The sequence below is a fragment of the Topomyia yanbarensis genome, chromosome 2, assembly GCF_030247195.1.
Source record: "Topomyia yanbarensis strain Yona2022 chromosome 2, ASM3024719v1, whole genome shotgun sequence".
Lineage (NCBI taxonomy): Eukaryota > Metazoa > Arthropoda > Insecta > Diptera > Culicidae > Topomyia > Topomyia yanbarensis.
The window spans coordinates 197972866-197992825 of record NC_080671.1 but is presented as its reverse complement, the minus strand read 5'-3'; the positions used below and the strand labels follow the sequence as shown (position 1 = coordinate 197992825).

The 19960-nt window shown below is 45.5% G+C and overlaps 2 protein-coding genes across 8 annotated transcripts in view; one reads left to right on the top strand and one right to left on the bottom strand.

Annotated features, from left to right (window-relative positions):
- LOC131682612 (bridge-like lipid transfer protein family member 1) overlaps window positions 1-19960 on the bottom strand; it is a 55887-nt gene that overhangs the window by 18213 nt on the left and 17714 nt on the right. For 5 of the 7 annotated variants that reach the window (XM_058964228.1, XM_058964229.1, XM_058964231.1 and 2 more), the window contains 3 exons: window positions 18000-18571; window positions 14810-16499; window positions 14626-14748 (listed from right to left, as the gene is read on the bottom strand). In XM_058964228.1, the coding sequence (XP_058820211.1) occupies window positions 14626-14748; window positions 14810-16499; window positions 18000-18571 (2385 nt within the window). Of the gene's footprint in view, window positions 1-14485; window positions 14505-14625; window positions 14749-14809; window positions 16500-17999; window positions 18572-19960 lie in introns of all 7 variants that reach the window. The other 2 variants (XM_058964233.1, XM_058964234.1) reach the window with 1 other exon arrangement.
- LOC131682627 (uncharacterized) lies at window positions 16805-17939 on the top strand. Its single transcript, XM_058964276.1, has 2 exons — window positions 16805-17667; window positions 17723-17939. The coding sequence occupies exons 1-2, from the start codon at window positions 16845-16847 to the stop codon at window positions 17908-17910; spliced, it is 1011 nt and encodes a 336-aa protein (XP_058820259.1). The 5' UTR covers window positions 16805-16844; the 3' UTR covers window positions 17911-17939.

Genomic DNA, 19960 nt, shown 5'->3' with positions numbered 1-19960 from the left:
TTTTTTTCAGACTCCCTTTTTCCGGCGGGAATCGCAGACCGCCACCGACCGTACTCGGTCAACTCCTTTTCTCCGACTATCCATTTTTATTTTGGCACCCGTTCTTCCGGGGATTTGTTTTCAAGCAAATTGTGCAGCGATCTTTTGTTTTCAAGCGGGCTGTCAAATGCCCACCTCTTGCAGTACACACTAATCTCTTATTCCTCCCTTTTTACATTTAAATTACACATTTTACTGTAACACAACATTGCCGTTACAGAAAAATTTCTCATGAATCGGCAATGGCTCGATTCATGAGAAATTTATGAGCCATACTCCTTTAAGGAGTCTCCCGGAGACTAATTAAATCGCTAATCGAATGCGATGCTCGATGTATCGACATTCTTCTACATGCTCCAGCTAGCTAAGGAACAAACTAATCTCAAAAAACAAATCACAAAACTACATAATACCGCCAGCGAATCCTGGCTAAACATTGCGAATCCGCCAACTAAAGTTTGGCTATAAGTCTCCGGGTAAGTCCTTGTCTCAAACTCGAAACCATCGTTTGCAACGGCAAAACATTCAATAAACTCTTAACCTATTATTAGGGCTAAATAGGTTAGAATTAACACTTAAGACTAATACTGAAACTAAGGACTTATAATGTGGTAGATTATTTGGTTTGTTAAGACTGACAGCTGCGTAGGAAAGGAGGTATTTAGTCTCCCAAATCGATATGAGTCCAGTGCTAGGGTTTTACCGCGCCCAGAATCGCGTTTCTTTTGGTTGATTTCACATCGACCCCCACTACAACTGTCTGATGGATCCGATTTACGGATCGCGACTGTGCTGAATCTAACAGGCTGTCGACACCAATCCAGGATTGATTATCTTCCGTTTCATGTCTTCGTTCTGTGCTTGTAGCTGGTGTTGCTCATAGCTTACTTACTTATCCGATTCTATGTTCCGTCCGCGTCTGGATTCTTACTGTATCAGTTTCTCTCGCTCTGACAAACGGCTGGCCTTCTGAGGCTTGCGTGTCGTGGACTCTCGTGCTTCGATTTCTCCCGTATCGAGAACGGCAAACGCTGGAACGTTGTGTAAACAGCTGGAGTTGGCAGGTTGTGAGGAGGGTTGGGTGCTTGGCTTCGTCCTACTTGCATCCCCCGCTCTGAGCGGTGTATGTCCGTTGGTGATTCCGCTTCGCCACGGTCTGCTGTGCTCAATTGTTGTCCTGGTATGCTCTGCTCCATCCACTGCATGGTTTTGCTTGCTCCGAATACGGCTCGTGCGCTTGCGCCAGTGACTGAGGTCTATCTTGGTTTGATGTGTCACCATGAAGCAGCTTACCTATGAGATTGACTTTTGCTATGTCTGCGGAGTCCAGAGGGGTCCGCCTTCGTCGACCTGCACCCCTGTGCAACGGCTCAAGGTTTTCCCGAGACTCGCTCCGAAAGTTCCGTCTCTAGTTTGCGGTTGCCTGCTTTCCTTCCTGTTGCGCTCGCGTGCTCGCTGGTCGATTTCTCTCGTTCCGAAAAGGCGCGCCTGTTTTAGGCTTCTGCTTTCTTGACATGCGTTTTCTCTCGAATCGCTAACGGCTTGCCTGCTGAAGGCTTCTGCTTCTCGAAACACGTTTTCTCCCGAATCGCTAACGGCTTGCCTGCTGAAGGCTTTTGCTTCTCGACGTGCGTTTTCTCCCGATTCGCTAACGGCTTGCCTGCTGAAGGCTTCTGCTTCTCGACGTGCGTTTTCTCCCGATTCGCTAACGGCTTGCCTGCTGAAGGCTTCTGTCCTCGTTGATGGAAGTCCTGTCCCGTCCCTCGCGTCACGACAGCTCCTTGCTGCGACTGCGAGTTGTCATGGGCCTTCCTAGACCGCTCTTCGAATCCAAATGACGCTGGCTGGTGTGCCATGATGGGGAGGTAGTTTGAAAAGTTATTGCTCGCCACACCATGACAGGGCACGATTTGTCCCGATCGGCTAACGGTATTTTGGGAGCATGATGCTCGTGGTTAGCAGGTTGGAGCCTACCGACATAGCTGAGTAAATTTTCTCTAATCCGCCTTAATGTCCTTTGCGTGAAACCTGCCTCTCTTTCCCGTGGCTACGTCTTCTAGAGTGTACAGGTTGACGCCCAGGACGTCTTTGACTATCGCTGGAACGAACTTGGGATCAAGTTTGCGGTTCACGTGGTTTGCTTTCGACGACTGACCGAAGGTTCTACGCCATACCAAATCTCCCGGTTTGAATGCTACTGTTCGTGTTCGAAGATTGTATCTCTGCTTCGCCTTTTCGTGATTGTTCCTGATGCGTTGCAGTACGAATTCCTGTACCCGCCGAACCGTTGACAGTCGCATATCCTGTGCTACCTTGGGGTCGTCTGGGGTGTTGAGACTTTGTTGCACGTAGAGATCTGTGTGAAGTATTAGGTCCCTTCCAAAGTTGGCGAAATGCGGACTTACTCCGGTCGCATCATGTTTCGCACCGTTGATGGCCGCCGTGATTGCTGGAAGCTGTGAATCCCACTCTCGATGATCTCCTTCTAGCAATGCTCGAATGCAGGTGATTAGTACTCTGTTGACCCGCTCTGCATTGTTTACCATTGGGCAGTAGTAAGCCGTCTTCATATGCACGATGTTGTGCCGAGCTAGCAATGACTTGAACACCGTCGACTCGAACTGTTTTCCATTGTCCGATAAAACTATTCTGGGACGTGAAAACTTCAAGAAGACTTCCTGCTCCAGAAACTGAACCATCTTTGAAGCGTCCGCGTTTTTCATTGGATGTACGACGACGTATTTCGTGATCCAATCTACGACTACTAGCATAACTGTGTTTCCCTGCTTCGAGCGTGTGAACGGACCAACGAAGTCCATTGATATTAACTCCCAGGGCATTTTGGCTGGCTTCAAGTTTCCCATCTGTGGCATCATCCTTGTGTTTGGTGCTTTACTTGCCTTGCAGGTTTGACAGCTCTTGACGTAGTTGCTTACCTCCTCCCGCATCTTCGGCCAGTGAAAATGGGCTTGAAGTTTCTGAAGAGTTCTGTGGAAACCCAAGTGTGCTGCTGTAGGTGAGTCATGGAACTTGCCTATTAACCCGCGTCGCTCTTCGAATGGTACCACCTTTTTCCACAAGTGGATCGCATTTCCATCTTCGTCCTTGCTTAAACAGTTCTTGTACAGCTCGTCGTTCGCTAACCTGAAGTCCGGGAAACGATCGCCTTCCTTCTGTACTTTATCCTTTAGCTGCATGTACCACGAATCAGTGGAGTTCGCACCGTCGAAGGACACCGATGCCACTATCCGTGATAGTGCGTCCGGCACTACGTTGATGCTTCCCTTCCGGTACTTGATCTCAAAGTCGAATGCGTTTAAACGTAACAACCACCGGCTCATGAGGGCTGTCGGATTCTTCATCGATCGCAGGTAGCTGAGTGCGGCATGGTCGCAAAAAACTGTAAACTTCACTCCTTCTATGTACCCTCGGAACTTCTCGATGGCGCGGATGACCGCCAGACATTCCCGTTCCGTTACCGAATACTTCCGTTCCGAAGACGATAGCTTCTGTGAAAAGTAGCAAATCGGGTGTTCTTCTCCGTCGGTCTCCTGCGTCAGTACGGCTCCAATCGCGACATCGCTGGCATCGCAGGCAATAGCGAATGGCATTGTATAGTCCGACATTGCCAACACCGGGGCTGATACCAACGCTGCTTTGAGCTTTAGGAATGCTTCGTCTGCTTGCGTATTCCATCGAAACTTATTCCTTGTCTTCGTCAGTTCCGTTATTGGTACTGCCACTCGAGAGAAATCTGCTATAAAACGTCGGTACCAATTGCACATGCCGAGAAACCGTTGCACCTCCTTTCGATTCGTTGGAGCTGGGAATTTCACGATGCTCTCGATCTTTTCTTCATCGACTTTCCATCCGCTCTCATTCAAAATGTACCCCAGATATCTGATTTCTCGACGACAGAACTTGGATTTCTCTGGCGATATCGTCAAGTTTGCTCTTCGTAGACGCCTCGCTACTTCTTCCAACAGCTTGATGTGTTCGTCGAACGTTTTGGAGCAGATTACGATGTCGTCCAGGTAGTGAAATACGTATGGTTCCATGTCTGCGAACAAGTGTGTCATTAGTCGCGCGAGGGCTTGACTCGCTGTACAAAGTCCGAAGGGAACTACCTTGAACTGGAAGTGTCCTCGTGATGGAACCGTAAATGCTGTCAACGGTCTAGATGCCTCCTGCAACGGTAACTGCCAAAACGCATCCTTGAGATCGATTGACGAAATGTACTCGCAGCCGCCGAGATTGTTGATGATCGACGAGATTTGCGGAATAGGGTACCCTTCGTTAACCATCACCGAGTTTAAGTGGCGGGCGTCCAGACAGACCCGGTACTTCCCAGTTTTCTTCTTAACCGCTACCAGTGGGTTGTTCCACGGAGAAAATAGCGCTTCTTCTATCACATCCAGAGCGAGCATCCTGTCGATCTCGCGGTTCACTTCTTCTAGCACATACGGAGACATTGGATAGTGTCGCTGCTTGCGTGGTGGTGCGTCTCCGACGTCTATTCGGTGCTCATATAATGTTGTCCTGCCCAGCCTTCCTTCCGCTGTTGGGAACTTCGCAAGCGTTTCCTTAAGCTGTCTGTGTTGTGCTGCGCTCAGGACTTTCATTGGCTCATCCTCGTTCAGCTCCGTCTCCTCCAGCTCTGTTTCCACACTGCAGCATGTTGCTTTGACTCCGAACTTGTCCCAAAAGTTCATGCCCAGGATCAGGCAATCCGGAATTGTCGGAATCAACAGCAATGGGATGGTCTCGTTCCGGTTGTTAAAAACTATCGGCACTCGAACGAAGTGTGAAATTTTATGTTGCGTGCCGTCCGCTGTTTTGATGCCTCCAATCACGTTTCCTTTGCGCAGACTTAGCTGTTCGACGATCTTTACATTGTTGCCACCTAGCAGTGAGCAGTTCGCCCCGCTATCCAGCAGCGCTGTCATTTCTTTGCCCAGTATACTAATGATTGCATGTGGGCGATTGTCTAGTCCGGGATTAATGATAATTGTATTTAGTAATCCTAGTTCGGTGGTATCGGAGGGGTTTTCTATTGATTGCGGAGATTCCTTACCCTCTATTGCAGATTCCCCGCGGTGGCGTTTCCCGCATCTGTCCGACACGTGATGCAGCTGCGTAGAGAGTATCCCTTTCGTCCACAACGATAGCAGAAAAGAATTGCCTGTGGCTTTGCACAATCCATAAAACGATGTCCTTCCTCATCGCAGTTCCAGCAGATCATACCCGTACGTCTCTGGTCTATCGGATCTGTTCTGTGTTCCCCAGCTCTGTCTTGCTCTCCTCGTACTGAGTTCTGCGGAGCTTGCAACTCCCGAGAGTGGTGCTGCGCAGGCGGAGGTTGCTGTCTCTGTACCTGGTTGCTGTACTGACGCTGTGTCTGCTGCGTGAGTGGTTGTGACGCGTATTGTCTGTGCTGCTGTGCGACGTTCGCCTTCTCCAAATTATGTGCTGACGTAAACGTTGGTCTAGCGTTCCTCGTCGTCAACTGCATCTTCAGCGCGCTGACTTGCTCCGTGAGCTGGTCTATCTTCAGCTGCCAGTATCCGTCATCATGTTGCGAGTATGCTCCTTCTTCATCGAGCGAGGAATTTTGCCCGTCGACCAATCCGCCTGCCGAGTTTTCCTCCAGCTCTACTGTGTGTACCCTGCCGAACCGTGGTTGATGCTGCATTGCCGGTGCTGGTCTTGGTACAACAGTGGGTGTTGCGAAACTAGGCTCTAAAAGCGCACTGTGCGGAATTGGAACCCTGCGTTGCCTGTTCAGAAGCATCCTCGTTTCATCGTAGCTGGTGCAGATTTCCACCATTTCCTGTATAGTGTGTGGTCTGGCTGCGGTCACGATCGCTGCATAATCGGCATTCATGTTTTTCTTTACGATGAAAAACTTCTCTTCCTCGCACATCGGTGGCGTAACAAACCGAAATAATGCTGCGATATCCCTATAATATTTCGAAAATGCCTCGTTGGGTCCTTGGAATCGGAAGCAAGCCTCAAGGCGCAAAATCTGTGCATATCCACTGGGTAGGAATTCCTTCCGTATCTCCCGTTTGAATGCCTCCCAGGAAAGTAATGTGTGCTGCGCCATGGCTCGTGCGTACCAATCCAAAGCATCTTCCTGTAACAGATGTTTGATCGATGCCAATAAGGTGTCGTCGTTCATCCCTTCCGATCTAGCGAATGTTTCAACTCGGTCCAAGAATATGTTTAGCGACGTTGTGTCCTTCTCTCCCCGAAACTTGAATGGCCAGTTGTGTACTGCTTTCGTTGTGCGCCTCTCGTCGCCCCGATCGCTCGCCGTTCTGGTGTCTCGCCGCAGTAGATGATGCAGTAAATCATCGCGCAGCTGGTCGTACTCTTCCCATACGTTCCTGTTTCCTCTCGTGCCGCTGGCTGTTCCTGTTCGGTCGTTTCGTTCCGACCTGCGTTGGTTATCGATCGAATTCCAGCCGGCTCTCTCCTCTTCTTGCTGATCCGCTAAGCGCGAATTGTCCCACCGCTCGTGATTGTAAACACTCCTGGGAATCGATGGAATGTCCAGTGGTGGCGGCGTGTAATGTGACTCTGTCGTAATCCGTCCGTGATCGCTATAGAAACGTCTGCCGGAGAAGTCCAATTCGAGAGCACCTTGCCCTCGGCTCGCGGATAGTAACGAGCTGGATGCCGGAAGCGTTGTATGTTGACTGCTTCTTCTGCTATGCTCTGTCGACGCGTCCGGTCCAGTCGCCCTGGCGCCGTTATCGTCTTGCGTTGGATTGTTCTCGTCCGCTAGCAGCTGCCGATTGGTTTTTGGCACTGCCCCTCCTGCACTTCCATAACCTGCCACACTCACTGGATTGGTTAAAGCACTGTTCACGTCACTGATTAACACTCTGACAAGCGCGTCGAGCGATCTGTGCGCGTCTGCTAGGAAACCCGGCGGCTTGAGACATGCCAACCTGTTCCTATAATGTACGAGTCGCGACCGTAATTGACTTAAATTTTGCTTGTCGGTGCTCTGAAGAGCAGGTCCGACAGCTTTCTGTAGCTCATAAATGGCTACCTGACAGGATTCTATATTAACAGTTGGACTCATAACGTGATCCGAACTGTTGTGAAAAATGTTTCGGGTCCGGTCATCTTGAACAGCGGCCCTCAACTTTTGAACTTTGACTCTATGAGTCATAGAACCTAGATTAACCATGTGACGTAAGGCCAACTCGTAGTTGATCTCTTCGTCATTTAGATGGGTGAAGTCCATCCTAAAAGTTTCTTAATGGATCGCAAACCAAATAAACTTAATTACTACCACAAATCTTTAATGTTACACTAATCTGCTAATTGGCTCAAATAAACATGTGGGATTTTATGTTGGGCGCCATTGTAACAAAATATTTATTTTGCTGCTGTTTACCCAAATCAAAAGGCGAAATCCCACCAATATAAATATGTTATTGTAAGAGGGAAGAGATAATGTGCAGACTCACCGGTAGTTGACGATCACATCTCGTGGGTCATCTTGGAACCAAGCAGATCACTGTGATGTCTCGTGGCTGGCAGTCGTTCTTCACCATACGTGCGCCTGCATAACGAGGCCGGCTGATGGAGAGGTGGGACGGTCTTGACTGCGTCGATTCGTTCACCGTCGTCGCCGGTGCGTTCGATGATAGCGCCAACTAATTGTAACCTGCGAGGTTAATTCCCGTTCAATGCTGCTCGACCTAACACGTCTTTCGGCCTCGTCGAAAGTTCCGGAACTTCCAAATCTTGCTTTTTTCGGGTCTCGGGAACACGAGCGCAGTTTTGTTGATGTCGCTGGCGATAAACAAAATTGTCTCCCGATCGCAGAGCGCACGGCTGAAATGTCTCCGTTATTTTCACCACACCGATGACCACCAGGACGATTGCGACGAGACCCAAGCAAAAGGGGATGGAAAAACTAGCCTTTTGATCCGGCCGAAGCAAGAATAGGCACACGTGCGCGTTCGTTTCGGCCAACCTAATTTCACTTCCGTCCACCACGAAACTTGCCGGACGAATCTCGCCTTTGTGGGAAAAAGGGCACCACTTTTGGCAATAGCGGTCGCACTACGGCCCGACCTCGACCGTTCACTCACTCGTGGCGTTTTTTCCTTTTGACGCCTCCCGTCGGGGAGCAATACCACCGCTCTCCGTCGACTTTTTTTTCAGACTCCCTTTTTCCGGCGGGAATCGCAGACCGCCACCGACCGTACTCGGTCAACTCCTTTTCTCCGACTATCCATTTTTATTTTGGCACCCGTTCTTCCGGGGATTTGTTTTCAAGCAAATTGTGCAGCGATCTTTTGTTTTCAAGCGGGCTGTCAAATGCCCACCTCTTGCAGTACACACTAATCTCTTATTCCTCCCTTTTTACATTTAAATTACACATTTTACTGTAACACTAGTTTAGTACTATTTTGGGGCGAAAATGAATGGCATCCCAGTTTCACAGATATTTTTTAGTTTCATTTCTACATGCTCTCAATGATAAAGTCCACAAAATCTTCATTTTGAACTAGTTTGAAGAGTTATGTCGATAAAATGTCGATAGAATCCGTGTATGCCATTTGTAAGAACTTCTATATCGATCGTTCAGGCATACAACCATGTTGGTCGTCTGCGATGTAGTGCTTGCAGACAAAAACAGGATAAAAAAAATCTCGAATAGTTTGGATACCGCACTTAAACACGAAATTCCTAGATCAATCGATGTTCGATTTGTTTCCCTTTTTTATAAACCGGAAACAATGACAAAAATCGAGGGTACACCATCTGGACCCGGAGAACTACAAGGAGTAACATTCGCGACAGCGGCGACTTGTGGTGCGCCTTAACGTCAGAAAAATACATGGAACATTTGTCGGAGCAAAGCGTCCTTAGCTAATTTTTACAGTGTTTTACAAGATTATCACCACATACTCGCTCGATCTTCGTAGAAGTTGCTGTAGGTATATGGTAAATAAACAGCTTGAAAACAGGTTTCCTTGCGGTACCGATAGTTGTATAGGAAAGGTGGCGGAAAGATGTCCATTTACAAGTAAGCGAGACGACGACATCTCGGAAAACCGGGAGAGTAGATCAACTAACCTGCGATTGAATCCGAGCCGCACATGTTCTTCGTTCTTGTTCTTCTTGGCTAAAGCGTCATCTCGCCAATGCCGGGCGTATCGTAGAGCTCCGTCTTTGTCGATCTCGGGCGGCGTCCTTCCAGTTCCCCCGCACGGGATCTCAGGTACTCCTCCACTGCGTCTAGCCAACGTGTTCGTGGCCTCCCACGAAGTCGGCGTCCTCTTCCTGGTTCTCTGCTGAATATTGTTTTTGTAATCCTTTCTTCGGACTTTCGTACCACAGCTCGCACATGTTATCGAAGCGGAATCTAAGATCGACCCCATCGAACTCATGGTCCAGATCGAAGGCTCTGTTTACTATGAATCAGCTTTGCGATTCTATCCTTTAACGAAAGGATGGCTTGGAAAATATTGCGATCGAATATTGCGGAGCATTTTTACACGCCGCTTAGAACTCGGTGATTTTGCATTAAGTTTTCAATTTTCGCGTTAATAATGCGCAACAGGAGTTCCAAGTCGTAGTTGAGAAGCGATATGTCCTAGAGATTTTCGCGATGCGCTTGTTTTGGTTGCTGCATATATTTCGGTCGTTGTAATTTCGCTCATACATACTTCGTTCGAGTCGTCGTTTTCAGGAATAACTCTCTCACAGACGAAGTCGTCGTTCCTGTCTTCAAGCGTCTTTTCCCGCACGTATAGAGCCTGGAAGTACTGCAAGAGGTGGTGCTCGATGTCTTCGGAACGATCGAGATTTTCATTCAATTCGTTGCGCAGCTGTGTGACCGTTGTTCTTTTTCTCCTTCTTTCCTCAAGCTGGAATGTCGACAGAGGCTCACTGGCGATGTGTGTTTCGTTGATGTGCACGAACGATGCGTGAACTCTCGACGTTGGCGAGTCCAATCCTGCCAGCTGGTGCATAGTTCATTAACGTTCTCAACCGTAAGAAGATGGAAACAGAGGGGCCAAAACCATGCCAGGTTCTCTGTCGAGGTGGGGGAGGCACATGCGAACAGTGACGGCTTCGTGGTTTGTGAAGGAGCACACGTGAGTGTTCGTATTTCGTAGCTGATCGCATAGACCATTGCACACATAGACCCGGTCGAGCCTGGACATCGAGTTGTGTGTAATGTATGTGTGGCCCGGATTTTGACGATTTAGCTTAACCCACGCGTCACAAAGTTACATTTGTTGCGTGATCGCTTGAAGAGATGGGCTCGAATTATACCCTGTCGCATCACACTGTCGTAGTACATAATTGAATGCGCCTGCAAAAATAACATTTGCGATCTGGTGGCGGAGGTAAGTGTTGTTGTAAAAACTCTCTCTTTCAGCATCAGTAGGGCGATGAGCTGGTCATCTAGACTTTTCCACATTAGAAAATTGTATGTATTATTGTAGTGCAATTGCATTTTCCCTTCTTGAATGGTCTACGTTGCAGATTACGTTATAGCCGGGCAGGGAAAGTTGTTCGTTCTCGACTTCTTGCATAAAAACGATGTCTAGTTCCTTCGCTCAAGCGAAGGTTCGAAGAGCGTTGAGTTTGGTTATGTTCGTGATGTTGTTTACAAGCCATTACAAGCCTACCTCCTCCTACGTTACGTTTCCACCGTCTTGTAGTTATTTCTTACTCAGAGGTCGGCGTTGCGATCGTCGGCTACTCGTAGAAGTTGATGACCGGTCGGTTTCGTCACCGTCGTTTTTCCTGTCGTTTGGTGTCGCTCTGCGAATTGCTTCTCCTCCGCTAATCGGTTGCTTCGTGGGCAATTTGAAAACGTCGTCGGTAGACTGCCGAATTGTAAGAAGTTCGGAGTTCGAGTTCTGTTGTGTTGGAAAACCTGCGCTTGGCGGTGATGGAGCGAGCGCCGTTGGCGGGGAAGACTTCGAACTAGACGGTTTGGTGCTCGCTTGTTTTGGCTGTATTTGTTTCTGGTAGATCGGTCGAGCCGATTGCTTCACGACCTCTGCATACGATGTGTTATTAGTCTGGTCTGCGGCCAGCTTCTAGATCAGAAGTTTTTTTTTTGTTTCGAATGCATGAGATCCTGTTGTGGACGGCACGTTTGGTGTTGTCCGTAGTAAGATAGGGCTGTCATCTCTCCATCGATGATGACAAACGATGGAATGTTCGTTTTACCGTCATCTTCATGACTCGAACACCAGTTAAGATGCCACCGAAAGCGTACTTCTCGTCCCGCATCATCTCATTTCGTTTGTTACGTCATCGGAAAGATCGTAGAATTTTATTTGTAGCCCACCCTCAAACGTTATCCGAGGTTTGTAAATCTTTCCGTCGATCTCTGTTTTGTGTACACTGTACATTGTCGTGATTTACAACAGTTGCCTGTGTCATAGCGAGTTCGTTGACCTTAACAAACGCACAAGCAGGGCTTCGGCTTGGTTGAATTCGCACAACTTGGTTCTTTTGCAATACCAAAACGGTACTGACGAAGTGATGAAGCTCTTCATAAGATGACTTCTGTTGCAAATGCGCATAACTAATGCGAAACGTGTTCTCACGATTCTGTCACGTTCGCCCGAATGACATTCGCCCGAAAGCCATTTACCCGAAGGACATTTGCCCGAATGTCACATAAACCCGAATGTAATTCACCCGAATGCCACGAACACCCGAAAGTCATTCGCCCGAATGCAACATAAACCCGAATGCCATTCGCCGGAATTCCATATACCCGAAAAACATCGAAATGTCAATCGAAAAAATTTAATTTATTAAGATGAAATACAAATTTTATTACATTTGATGCTATGAAGAAATTAACACTAAAGCTATACCAGTCAAATAGTTAATCCAATCACCTGGTTTGTATGATTTAACTAGGGTTTCCAGTATTAGGTCCTTTCGTGAGTTCTTTTTAGACTTTTTAGCTGTTGGTACCGCTTGTACGTAAAACATACGTACTAGGGTTTTTCTCTTCAAGCTGCAACTGCTTCAACACACCATGGAATTTCCACGGCTTAACAAACCATTCCATTTATTGTGCTAGTCTTCCACATTATTGGTGGTTCTAGGAATCTTTGTCGATACATTTTCGAAAACTGACCACGAAGCGGGGGGCAAAGAAGAGGTATCGAGAAACTTTTTGATCAGTTTATACAATTTTTACTAATGTAATCCAAAAAATCGTCGAGAGCCTTTGGACAACTTTTCCTCAATTCTTCGAGTGCCATTGGAATACCTTGATGGGGCAAGAAAGCCAAGGCAACAACTTGTTTGTAAATTAGTTGTATTCGGTGATCTTTCGAATATTTTGTCTGACGACAAGGTGTTTTATTTTTCAGAAAAAACTTTGGTCACCCGTGAATTAGGTGGAAGAATCATCCTGTCTTGAAATCCAGTATTAACGAAAGAGAGCTATTTGGTATATAGATTCAAGAAATTGCTCTTGTTTTGAAAGAAGGAATCAACCCTTATGTTTGAGTATACCGGGCAGACGAGTGGATCAACAGTTTCTTTGCAAACTTATTTGGCATGCAGATCCAAGGATTTGTCATGTTTGAAAGAAGCAATCAACCCCTAATTGTGGGAAAAGAGCTGCTCATGTTTAAAAGAAGGAATCAATCCCTAAGTGTGAGTAAACCGGGCAAACGAGTGGATCACCGGTTTGATTGCGAGGGCTATCTGGTATACAAACTCAAAGTACTGCTCATATTTAAAGAAGGAATCAACCCCTATATTTCAGTAAACCAAGCATAGCATGCCAAATGGACTTCCACCATGCAAGATATAATTACTAATTTAATTGATTCAATTCGCTAACGGAACATCTTAATATATATTTACCTCGATCGATGGTGTTTCCGAAAGATTTCTTAGTATTTTGACCGGTTTATCACAAGATTTTACCGCTTGAGCTGACAACTGCGTCCTATATGCATCAGTTTGCACCTGAAGAGCATTTGTGGCGTTGGCAACAGAACCTCAGTGACGTCGGATAGTACACCTAAAAGCGATGTCGCATAGCCACAGTGGTTAGTGTACGGTTGACTAATGTGGCTACGCCACATCGCTTTCTGGTGCTCTGTCCGACTTCGCTGCCGCTCAGTCGGCTTTAAACTAGCTATAGCCCCTATGTTTGAGTAAACCGGGCAAACAAAAGGATCACAGGTTTGCTTATAACTCCGGCGACGGGTGGATCAACGCCTCGTCCAACAGAACCTCAGCGGCTTTGCGCCGCTTCGGATCCTTGGCCTCGGATATGCGGCCAAGCCGCATCACACTAGCTCCGCTGTATAAGCTCACTTGTTATTGTTTAGTTTATCAAACTTTAGTTAAAGATTTCACATTTCCCGCTCGGATTTGGTTTATTTAGGTTAAAATACATCCTTTTGGCGAAAAAACCGCATTAAAGTCGGACTTCTATCACTAAAGTCACTAAACTAGACAATTACCGATTTTATATTATGCTTGAGTGAATGTGGTATTCGGGTTAATGATATTCGGGCGAGTGGTCCATTCGGGCTAATGGCATTCGGGTAAATGATCCATTCGGGTTAATGACATTCGGGTAAATGGTCCATTCTGGTAAATGGTTTTCGGGCGAACGTCATTCGGGTAAATGACTTTCGGGCGAATGTCATTCGGGCGAATGTGATAGAACCGTTCTCACGACGTCTCATTTTGACACTGCTTACGATAAATCTAATCGAAAAACGGGCTGGCGATGCTCCAAAACCTCGTGACAAGCTCAAAGATAATAGCTCGTGCACGACTTCCAACGACTCTAAACGTGTTTGCTCCACTCGGAGGTTGAGCGCTAACTGCTTGATAAAAAGCAACGATTAGGACCTCAAAAAAGTCTAAAATAACAAAATATTCGCATCAATCAAAACAACAACTGATCCGTAAGAGTGCACTGGACAATAAAAGGAATCTTAGCTGTTCCACCAGACTAGAGTCATCTATACGTTAGCTATGGCCTATAATCAGGTACAACTATGGACGGTTTAAATATCTAACAGAGAATGACAACTAGGCAATTCATGACTTGGTAATAATTCAAATAAATGATAGTCCATGGAACGAGCAACCTAGACATCTGCAATACATTCGGTTATGGATCAAAACAACACCCGAACTGTTCGGCCACTATAATGTACGATTTTGTGTTCGACCTATCGAGAGCTTGACTATGCGGCACAAAAGCACACATAGTGAATGATTAATGAAAATCGTATGTGGGTTAATATCGACGAAAAAACGGATTGTTAAAATGTTCTGTGTGGTTATTTACAACAAAGCCTCTCCGATCCAAATACAGATAAACAGCGTGAACACAAGTGGTACCAAGACACTGCGTTTCTACAAGTCGCATGGAGAATGTTCAACTATATGAACTTACCCCAAATTGGTTTATATCTCTGAAAGAGAGAGTTTTAGCTTTTTGAATGCGGAATTCAACAGTTTGCTATGTAAAATTAGATGAAACAGTTGATATGTTACGCTAGTTTTATGCTAGATGATTTTGATTTCTACACTCACCTCATCTTGTGGCAACGAAAATGTTACACTAATCGGTTTGTTCAATTTTCCCTTATACTGATGTTCAAATAGCATTGGATTGTACAGTACATTCTTCCATTGTCTGCTCAGTACGATAACAGCCTAGAAAACGAAAATAGCGTACTTTTATTTCAAATACGATAATTTTATCATTTTTACTTACCTGTCTCAACGTACTCAATTGTGGAACGTACTGTTGTTTGAGATCATTTTCAATTTTGGCTACTGTTTCCTCCAGAACGTACTTTTGCAGCATCGTGCAAAGTAAGCAGCTGGGATCTTCCTGCAACGTTTTGGCTAGAGGGGTAAACATTCCCGGGTAGCGACTTTTTAATGGACGGTGTAGAGTTTGTCGTTCCCACGCATCCGCCATCAGTGCTACCATTACGGCTGTGCGCCTTACATAGGTTGCTCGGATCAATGCTACAACTTTGATAGCGAAACGATTGCTAGGATTCATCCAAGCAGTAATAGCTGGTGACGCTGTGCTAAGCAGATTCCAATCCAAGCGAGAGTAATCGATTTTCCTAGTGATGGGTGTTCGGGGAGGTGCAGCAAAATTGAACCAAACCGTTTTAAAATCAACCACACAGGACGAAGTTTTCCCATTGTCGTTTTTCAATGGTACTACCGAATTGGAAACGTTCTTCTCATCTGCCGTGCCATGCGTTCCTAACTGAGATGGCTGATCTTTTCCTTGATCCAGATCATCCACTATCGAATCATCAATAGCTTTGTTAGAGAATCGGTCACGAGAAATCCAACTGTCGTTTGGTTTATCTTTCGATTTTTGGTCAAATCCTGCACTGGCTTTATCTCTCGGGGTGCTGCTTTTAGGAGTTGAAGGTTTTTTCATTCCAATTTTTGCAAGTGCTTCAGCTGCCATGCTACCTCCAGCTTCGTTCAGCAATGTGACCAGATTCAGTGGATTATTACCAGTTACACTGCTCTGGTTGACTTCCGAATTGGTAACTTCCGGCGAAGGCTTTAGTGCATCCTCAGCATTTTCCGATTTCTCAAACTGCGACCTTTTAACAATTTTTACGCTCACACCTTCCAACCCACACTCAAACATTATATAGCCCATCGCAGAGCTGCCATCTGGGACTGGTTCTTCTGGAATTTTTGTACAGTCGAACATTGCCCGACAACGGTGTGCCGGTATAGCAGTAATTACTATTTGCGAATCTTGGACAGCGACTGGATCATTCTTCAGTCGCCTTAATTGAGCATGAGCTTTTCCCACGTCCAGCGTAATTATTAGCTCTTCCAACTGCTTCTCAGATGTTTCCAGCAAAACAGGTTCTCCCGGAACGTTATCTGGCCTTGATTGAGATGAAAGATGTGCTAGCAAAGCTCTAGTACCTCGAATCAACCCACTCTTTTTTAGTCCGCCTGTTCGAACCGCCGGTTGAGTGTACACAGTATGCATCGACGCTTTGGTAGTCTTTCCCAAATGAAATCTTGTCGAAACACCCTCAAAGCAGACTGCCAATAACGACGCGCAACTTAGTTCTTGCACATTGTCCAACGCGGCAAACGATATGACCTCTTCGATTACTGAACTTTGAATTAATGTTACATTCATCTTAGGAAGAACAATCAATCCTTGTAGCTGGGTAGAAATACTTTCTTCGTATACGTCGGTTAGAACTGGACCGCCCGGACCTTGCAGGTTACGCTCGGCAGTTGATCGTTTGGAATTCGAGTGCACCTGCGACCAGTAACTGAGTGATTGGTCTCGCTTCAGCACGTTCACTGCTTCCACTTTGCGAACGCAGGACGCATGAACATCATTTATTATTGTTAGAGGATGCAGCGTAGCTAGCGTTCCGATCAGTGATTCAATCATTCTGTAATGTATCAAGGGAGAGAAATGATGGCAAATGTTACTGAGCGAATGGGAGGCGAAAATTTAGTAGTTTTTTCCAGAATGACCATTTATGAGATTTAAGAGATAATATACGATTTTCAAAATTTATCAGAATTAGGTCAAGACGTTTCTCTTTGGGCAAACACGCTTTATACACGTGCCAATGTCTGATTCTTCAATGATTCACACTGATTATTATAGTTATTTTATAGCCTGAACCATTTAAACGAAAAGCTGTACCCAGCAAGCTTTGATTTGAATTGACAAATCAAATTACAATGTTCAAGCGCAAGCATCTTGGTTAACATAAGACAGTTTGTGGAACATGAATATCATCGAATTTATATTGATTTTTAGTACATTTTTTTATGAGCCGATCCAATGCTATCACACATTGCAAACCAACCGCAGACAGCCGGCGGATCTGAACGATAGGAATTTCCAGACTACTCGACATCGTTTCGGCGAAGCTTACTACTACAACACGGGAGCTGATTATCCATTAGAAAAAGATGGAACTTACTACATCGATACTCAAGATCAGAACTACGAAAGTCTCGGTGTGGCTCGGGATCGAGCGAAAGAAAACAACAGGCTGTCGAAGTCGGCCTTTGATAATTTAAGCACCTTCAGTGACGCAGATTTCTCTGAAGCTCTGTCCAAACTATCGGATCGCGAACTAGATAAGTTATCGCTATTAGTGGACGACGAAGAAAGGATTAGTAAATCGCTAACTAAAAGGGAAGTAGAAGATAAGATGGATTATACTCGTTTACGTAGAGCAAACTGCGATGGCGAATTATGTTCTAGCAAAGATTTGGCAGATAGCTCATTAGCCGAGACATCAGACAATGATCAAATTGCCTCGTTCAAATCGTGGTTTTCGAAAGGTAAATCAACGAAAACAACTAAAGTGCCAATAACTACTGCTCGAAGGTCTGCGAATAGAGTTACCACTGTGCGCCCAAAGAACTCCAAAAAGAAAGTTCCTCCATCCAGGACAGCTGCACGGAAAAACACTAGTAAGCTCTTCTCTGATAACAAGGATGTTCTAACCTATGGCAATAATCGGGAAACGAAAAAGGCAGTCGATCGAAATGTTCACACTAGAATTAACTATCTGAAGAAAAAAATCCAGAAGCGAGCAGGTATGTACCAAGCACAGCATATAAGCGCAAATCTAAACATCCCGATTTGTTTTAGAGTTGAGTAATCCACAGATGGAACGATCAGCAATACGCCGAAAACGAGAAATTCGTCGTACTCAAATGCTCGGTGAATCAGGTACGTCTGGTGTCTTGGAGGATTCATTTCCCGAGCCAAGCCAAGCAACTGCATCATTTCACAGCCCCATGGAACCCTTGGTGCGCGTTAAAAGACATCCTTCTTAGGTATAGCCTTATCTGCATTTTGTTAATGTACTGTGCTCTATTTTATACTTGTTTTTACGTATTCAAATAAAATAAATTCAAGAACTTACCTTTGCAATCCTTCAAGCAACAGTGGTGTAAGCATCATATCCACTTGCCCTTTGAATCGTATCACGACCGAGTTTCTGGTAGCCGTCTCTCCTTGTGAGCTGAGAAATTCATTTTCATTTTCTTTGCCGTCATGCTTCTCGAAACTACCACGAACCATGACGCTTGGATCCCACGGATGAGGTTTTGGTAAAGTAGACATCCCCGAAGATGACGGCTGGCCAGCGCAAGCGTCGTAACGTGAAATGATCCTCACTTCTCGCCAGTGCGAATAGTTGTCAAAATGAGGCACAAGTTTGCTGCCAATGTAAACTAATCCACCATCTTCGTTCTGTTGAAACAGCGGCATTGAGAAAGCATCGGCTCCAAACGGCATCGAACAGTGTGACCAGTTCGAGCAGCGCACCTGCGCCAGATGAGTGACGTAGCTGGCCATCAGTAGTGGCGAGTCGACGATGGGACGATTGATTTGCATGTGCAAGTTGACCAGGGTGATGTCTTCTTGAGACGATAACGCCGAGATGAACGAGCTAGAGGACAGCGAATGCGTTTCCGATGAGTCATGCGGATCAACCTGGAACAAAGAATTTCAATTTTATGTAGTTTCGCAGTAGTTGACATTTATTAGGATAGCGTTGCACTGGAGCGTACAAACAAGCGCTTATCAACAAATACAAACTTGGCAGACTGAAAACACAAGAATAATAAGGCTATTGGGATGATGTAGCATTGGGCTAAGGAGTTGTTATAATTGTTAAGCATATGTACTAGATTAATTGTAAGTTCTTGGTGTACAATCGGGTTGCCTCTACAGTCATTTTCTGCAACCTATGTACATCAACTGGACATCTACATTCTAACCGTTGCGCCTGTCGGTATGCGCAGTGCTTTATGGTAACATCTATGACCGCGCACCCAGTTTTCCGAGTGCTGTCCTTCCATTTTGCTCAGGGATACGTTGCCCTTTTGGACATCCATACATACATACAACTGGACGCATATTTGCCTCAAAAAGCGTGTAATAGTGTCCTCTTGCCTGTCTAATCTTATTAAACCTTCTCGTCACTACAACTGAAAAATATAGGTATACAATTTAGATAAAGAGTCTAGCACAGAAGTGTGCCCCCGACATTCAATTTCGAGCGCTCGATTGAGACACAAGTGATTTGTTGCCAATCCGTGCAGTGTATAGCGCCAAAGAATACACACTAAAAAATAATGAAATTTAAACGACATGAAATCAATACGAATGTAAACATACAAAGCCTGAGTCAAAAATTTGATTGAAAATTAAGTTGTATTCGATGCACTCAATGGGAGCATACATTAAAGTGCATTGGTATCCCGTGTAAAATCATAATAAAAATCGTTGAAGAAAGCACAACGAGTTGTGTGTATTTGTGGTGGAATTTAATTTTACATTTACATTCATGCTCCAAATATGTGCATGAAAATAAATTTAAAATTACAAAATATTTTTTTCTGTGTAGTGCTAATCCGCGTTCAAGGTTATCTTGCGCACTCTCCGTCTCAGTATTTTTCCCTTCTTTTGTGTTTCTGTTTCTGAGAACCGTTAGCCGGCCAGTGACCAGTGAAGCAGTGTTCTTCCACTAAGCCATCTGGATATCGTTACATAGACAAGTTAAGTATTATTTTACGTTACCCCTTCTTGGTTCTCCTACTAACGTGCACTGGGTACATCGCTTAAATATGGCTGTTTCAAACTCCCCATGCTTAATCCAGCGAAGATACTGGAGTGCGAACGTTTGCATTCAGCATCAGTTGCAGCTGGCGGGAAGAAAACATACGTCAACTCAGGCTCTTAACGGGTGTCCTACGCCGGTTCTGCTCTACCTACTACATACAGCAAAAAGCAGGGAATATTCGTATCAAATATATTGGAACTTTGATTCAAATTCAAGTATTTAGTTGAACCAAAAAAGCATTGGTTGGTTGTACAATA

Bases quoted from the DNA above. Each gene is read 5' to 3' on its own strand.
- LOC131682627 (XM_058964276.1), top strand. From the start codon at position 16,845: ATGAATATCATCGAATTTATATTGATTTTTAGTACATTTTTTTATGAG. The intron at 17,668-17,722 runs GTATGTACCAAG...GATTTGTTTTAG, and splicing joins AAAAATCCAGAAGCGAGCAG to AGTTGAGTAATCCACAGATG.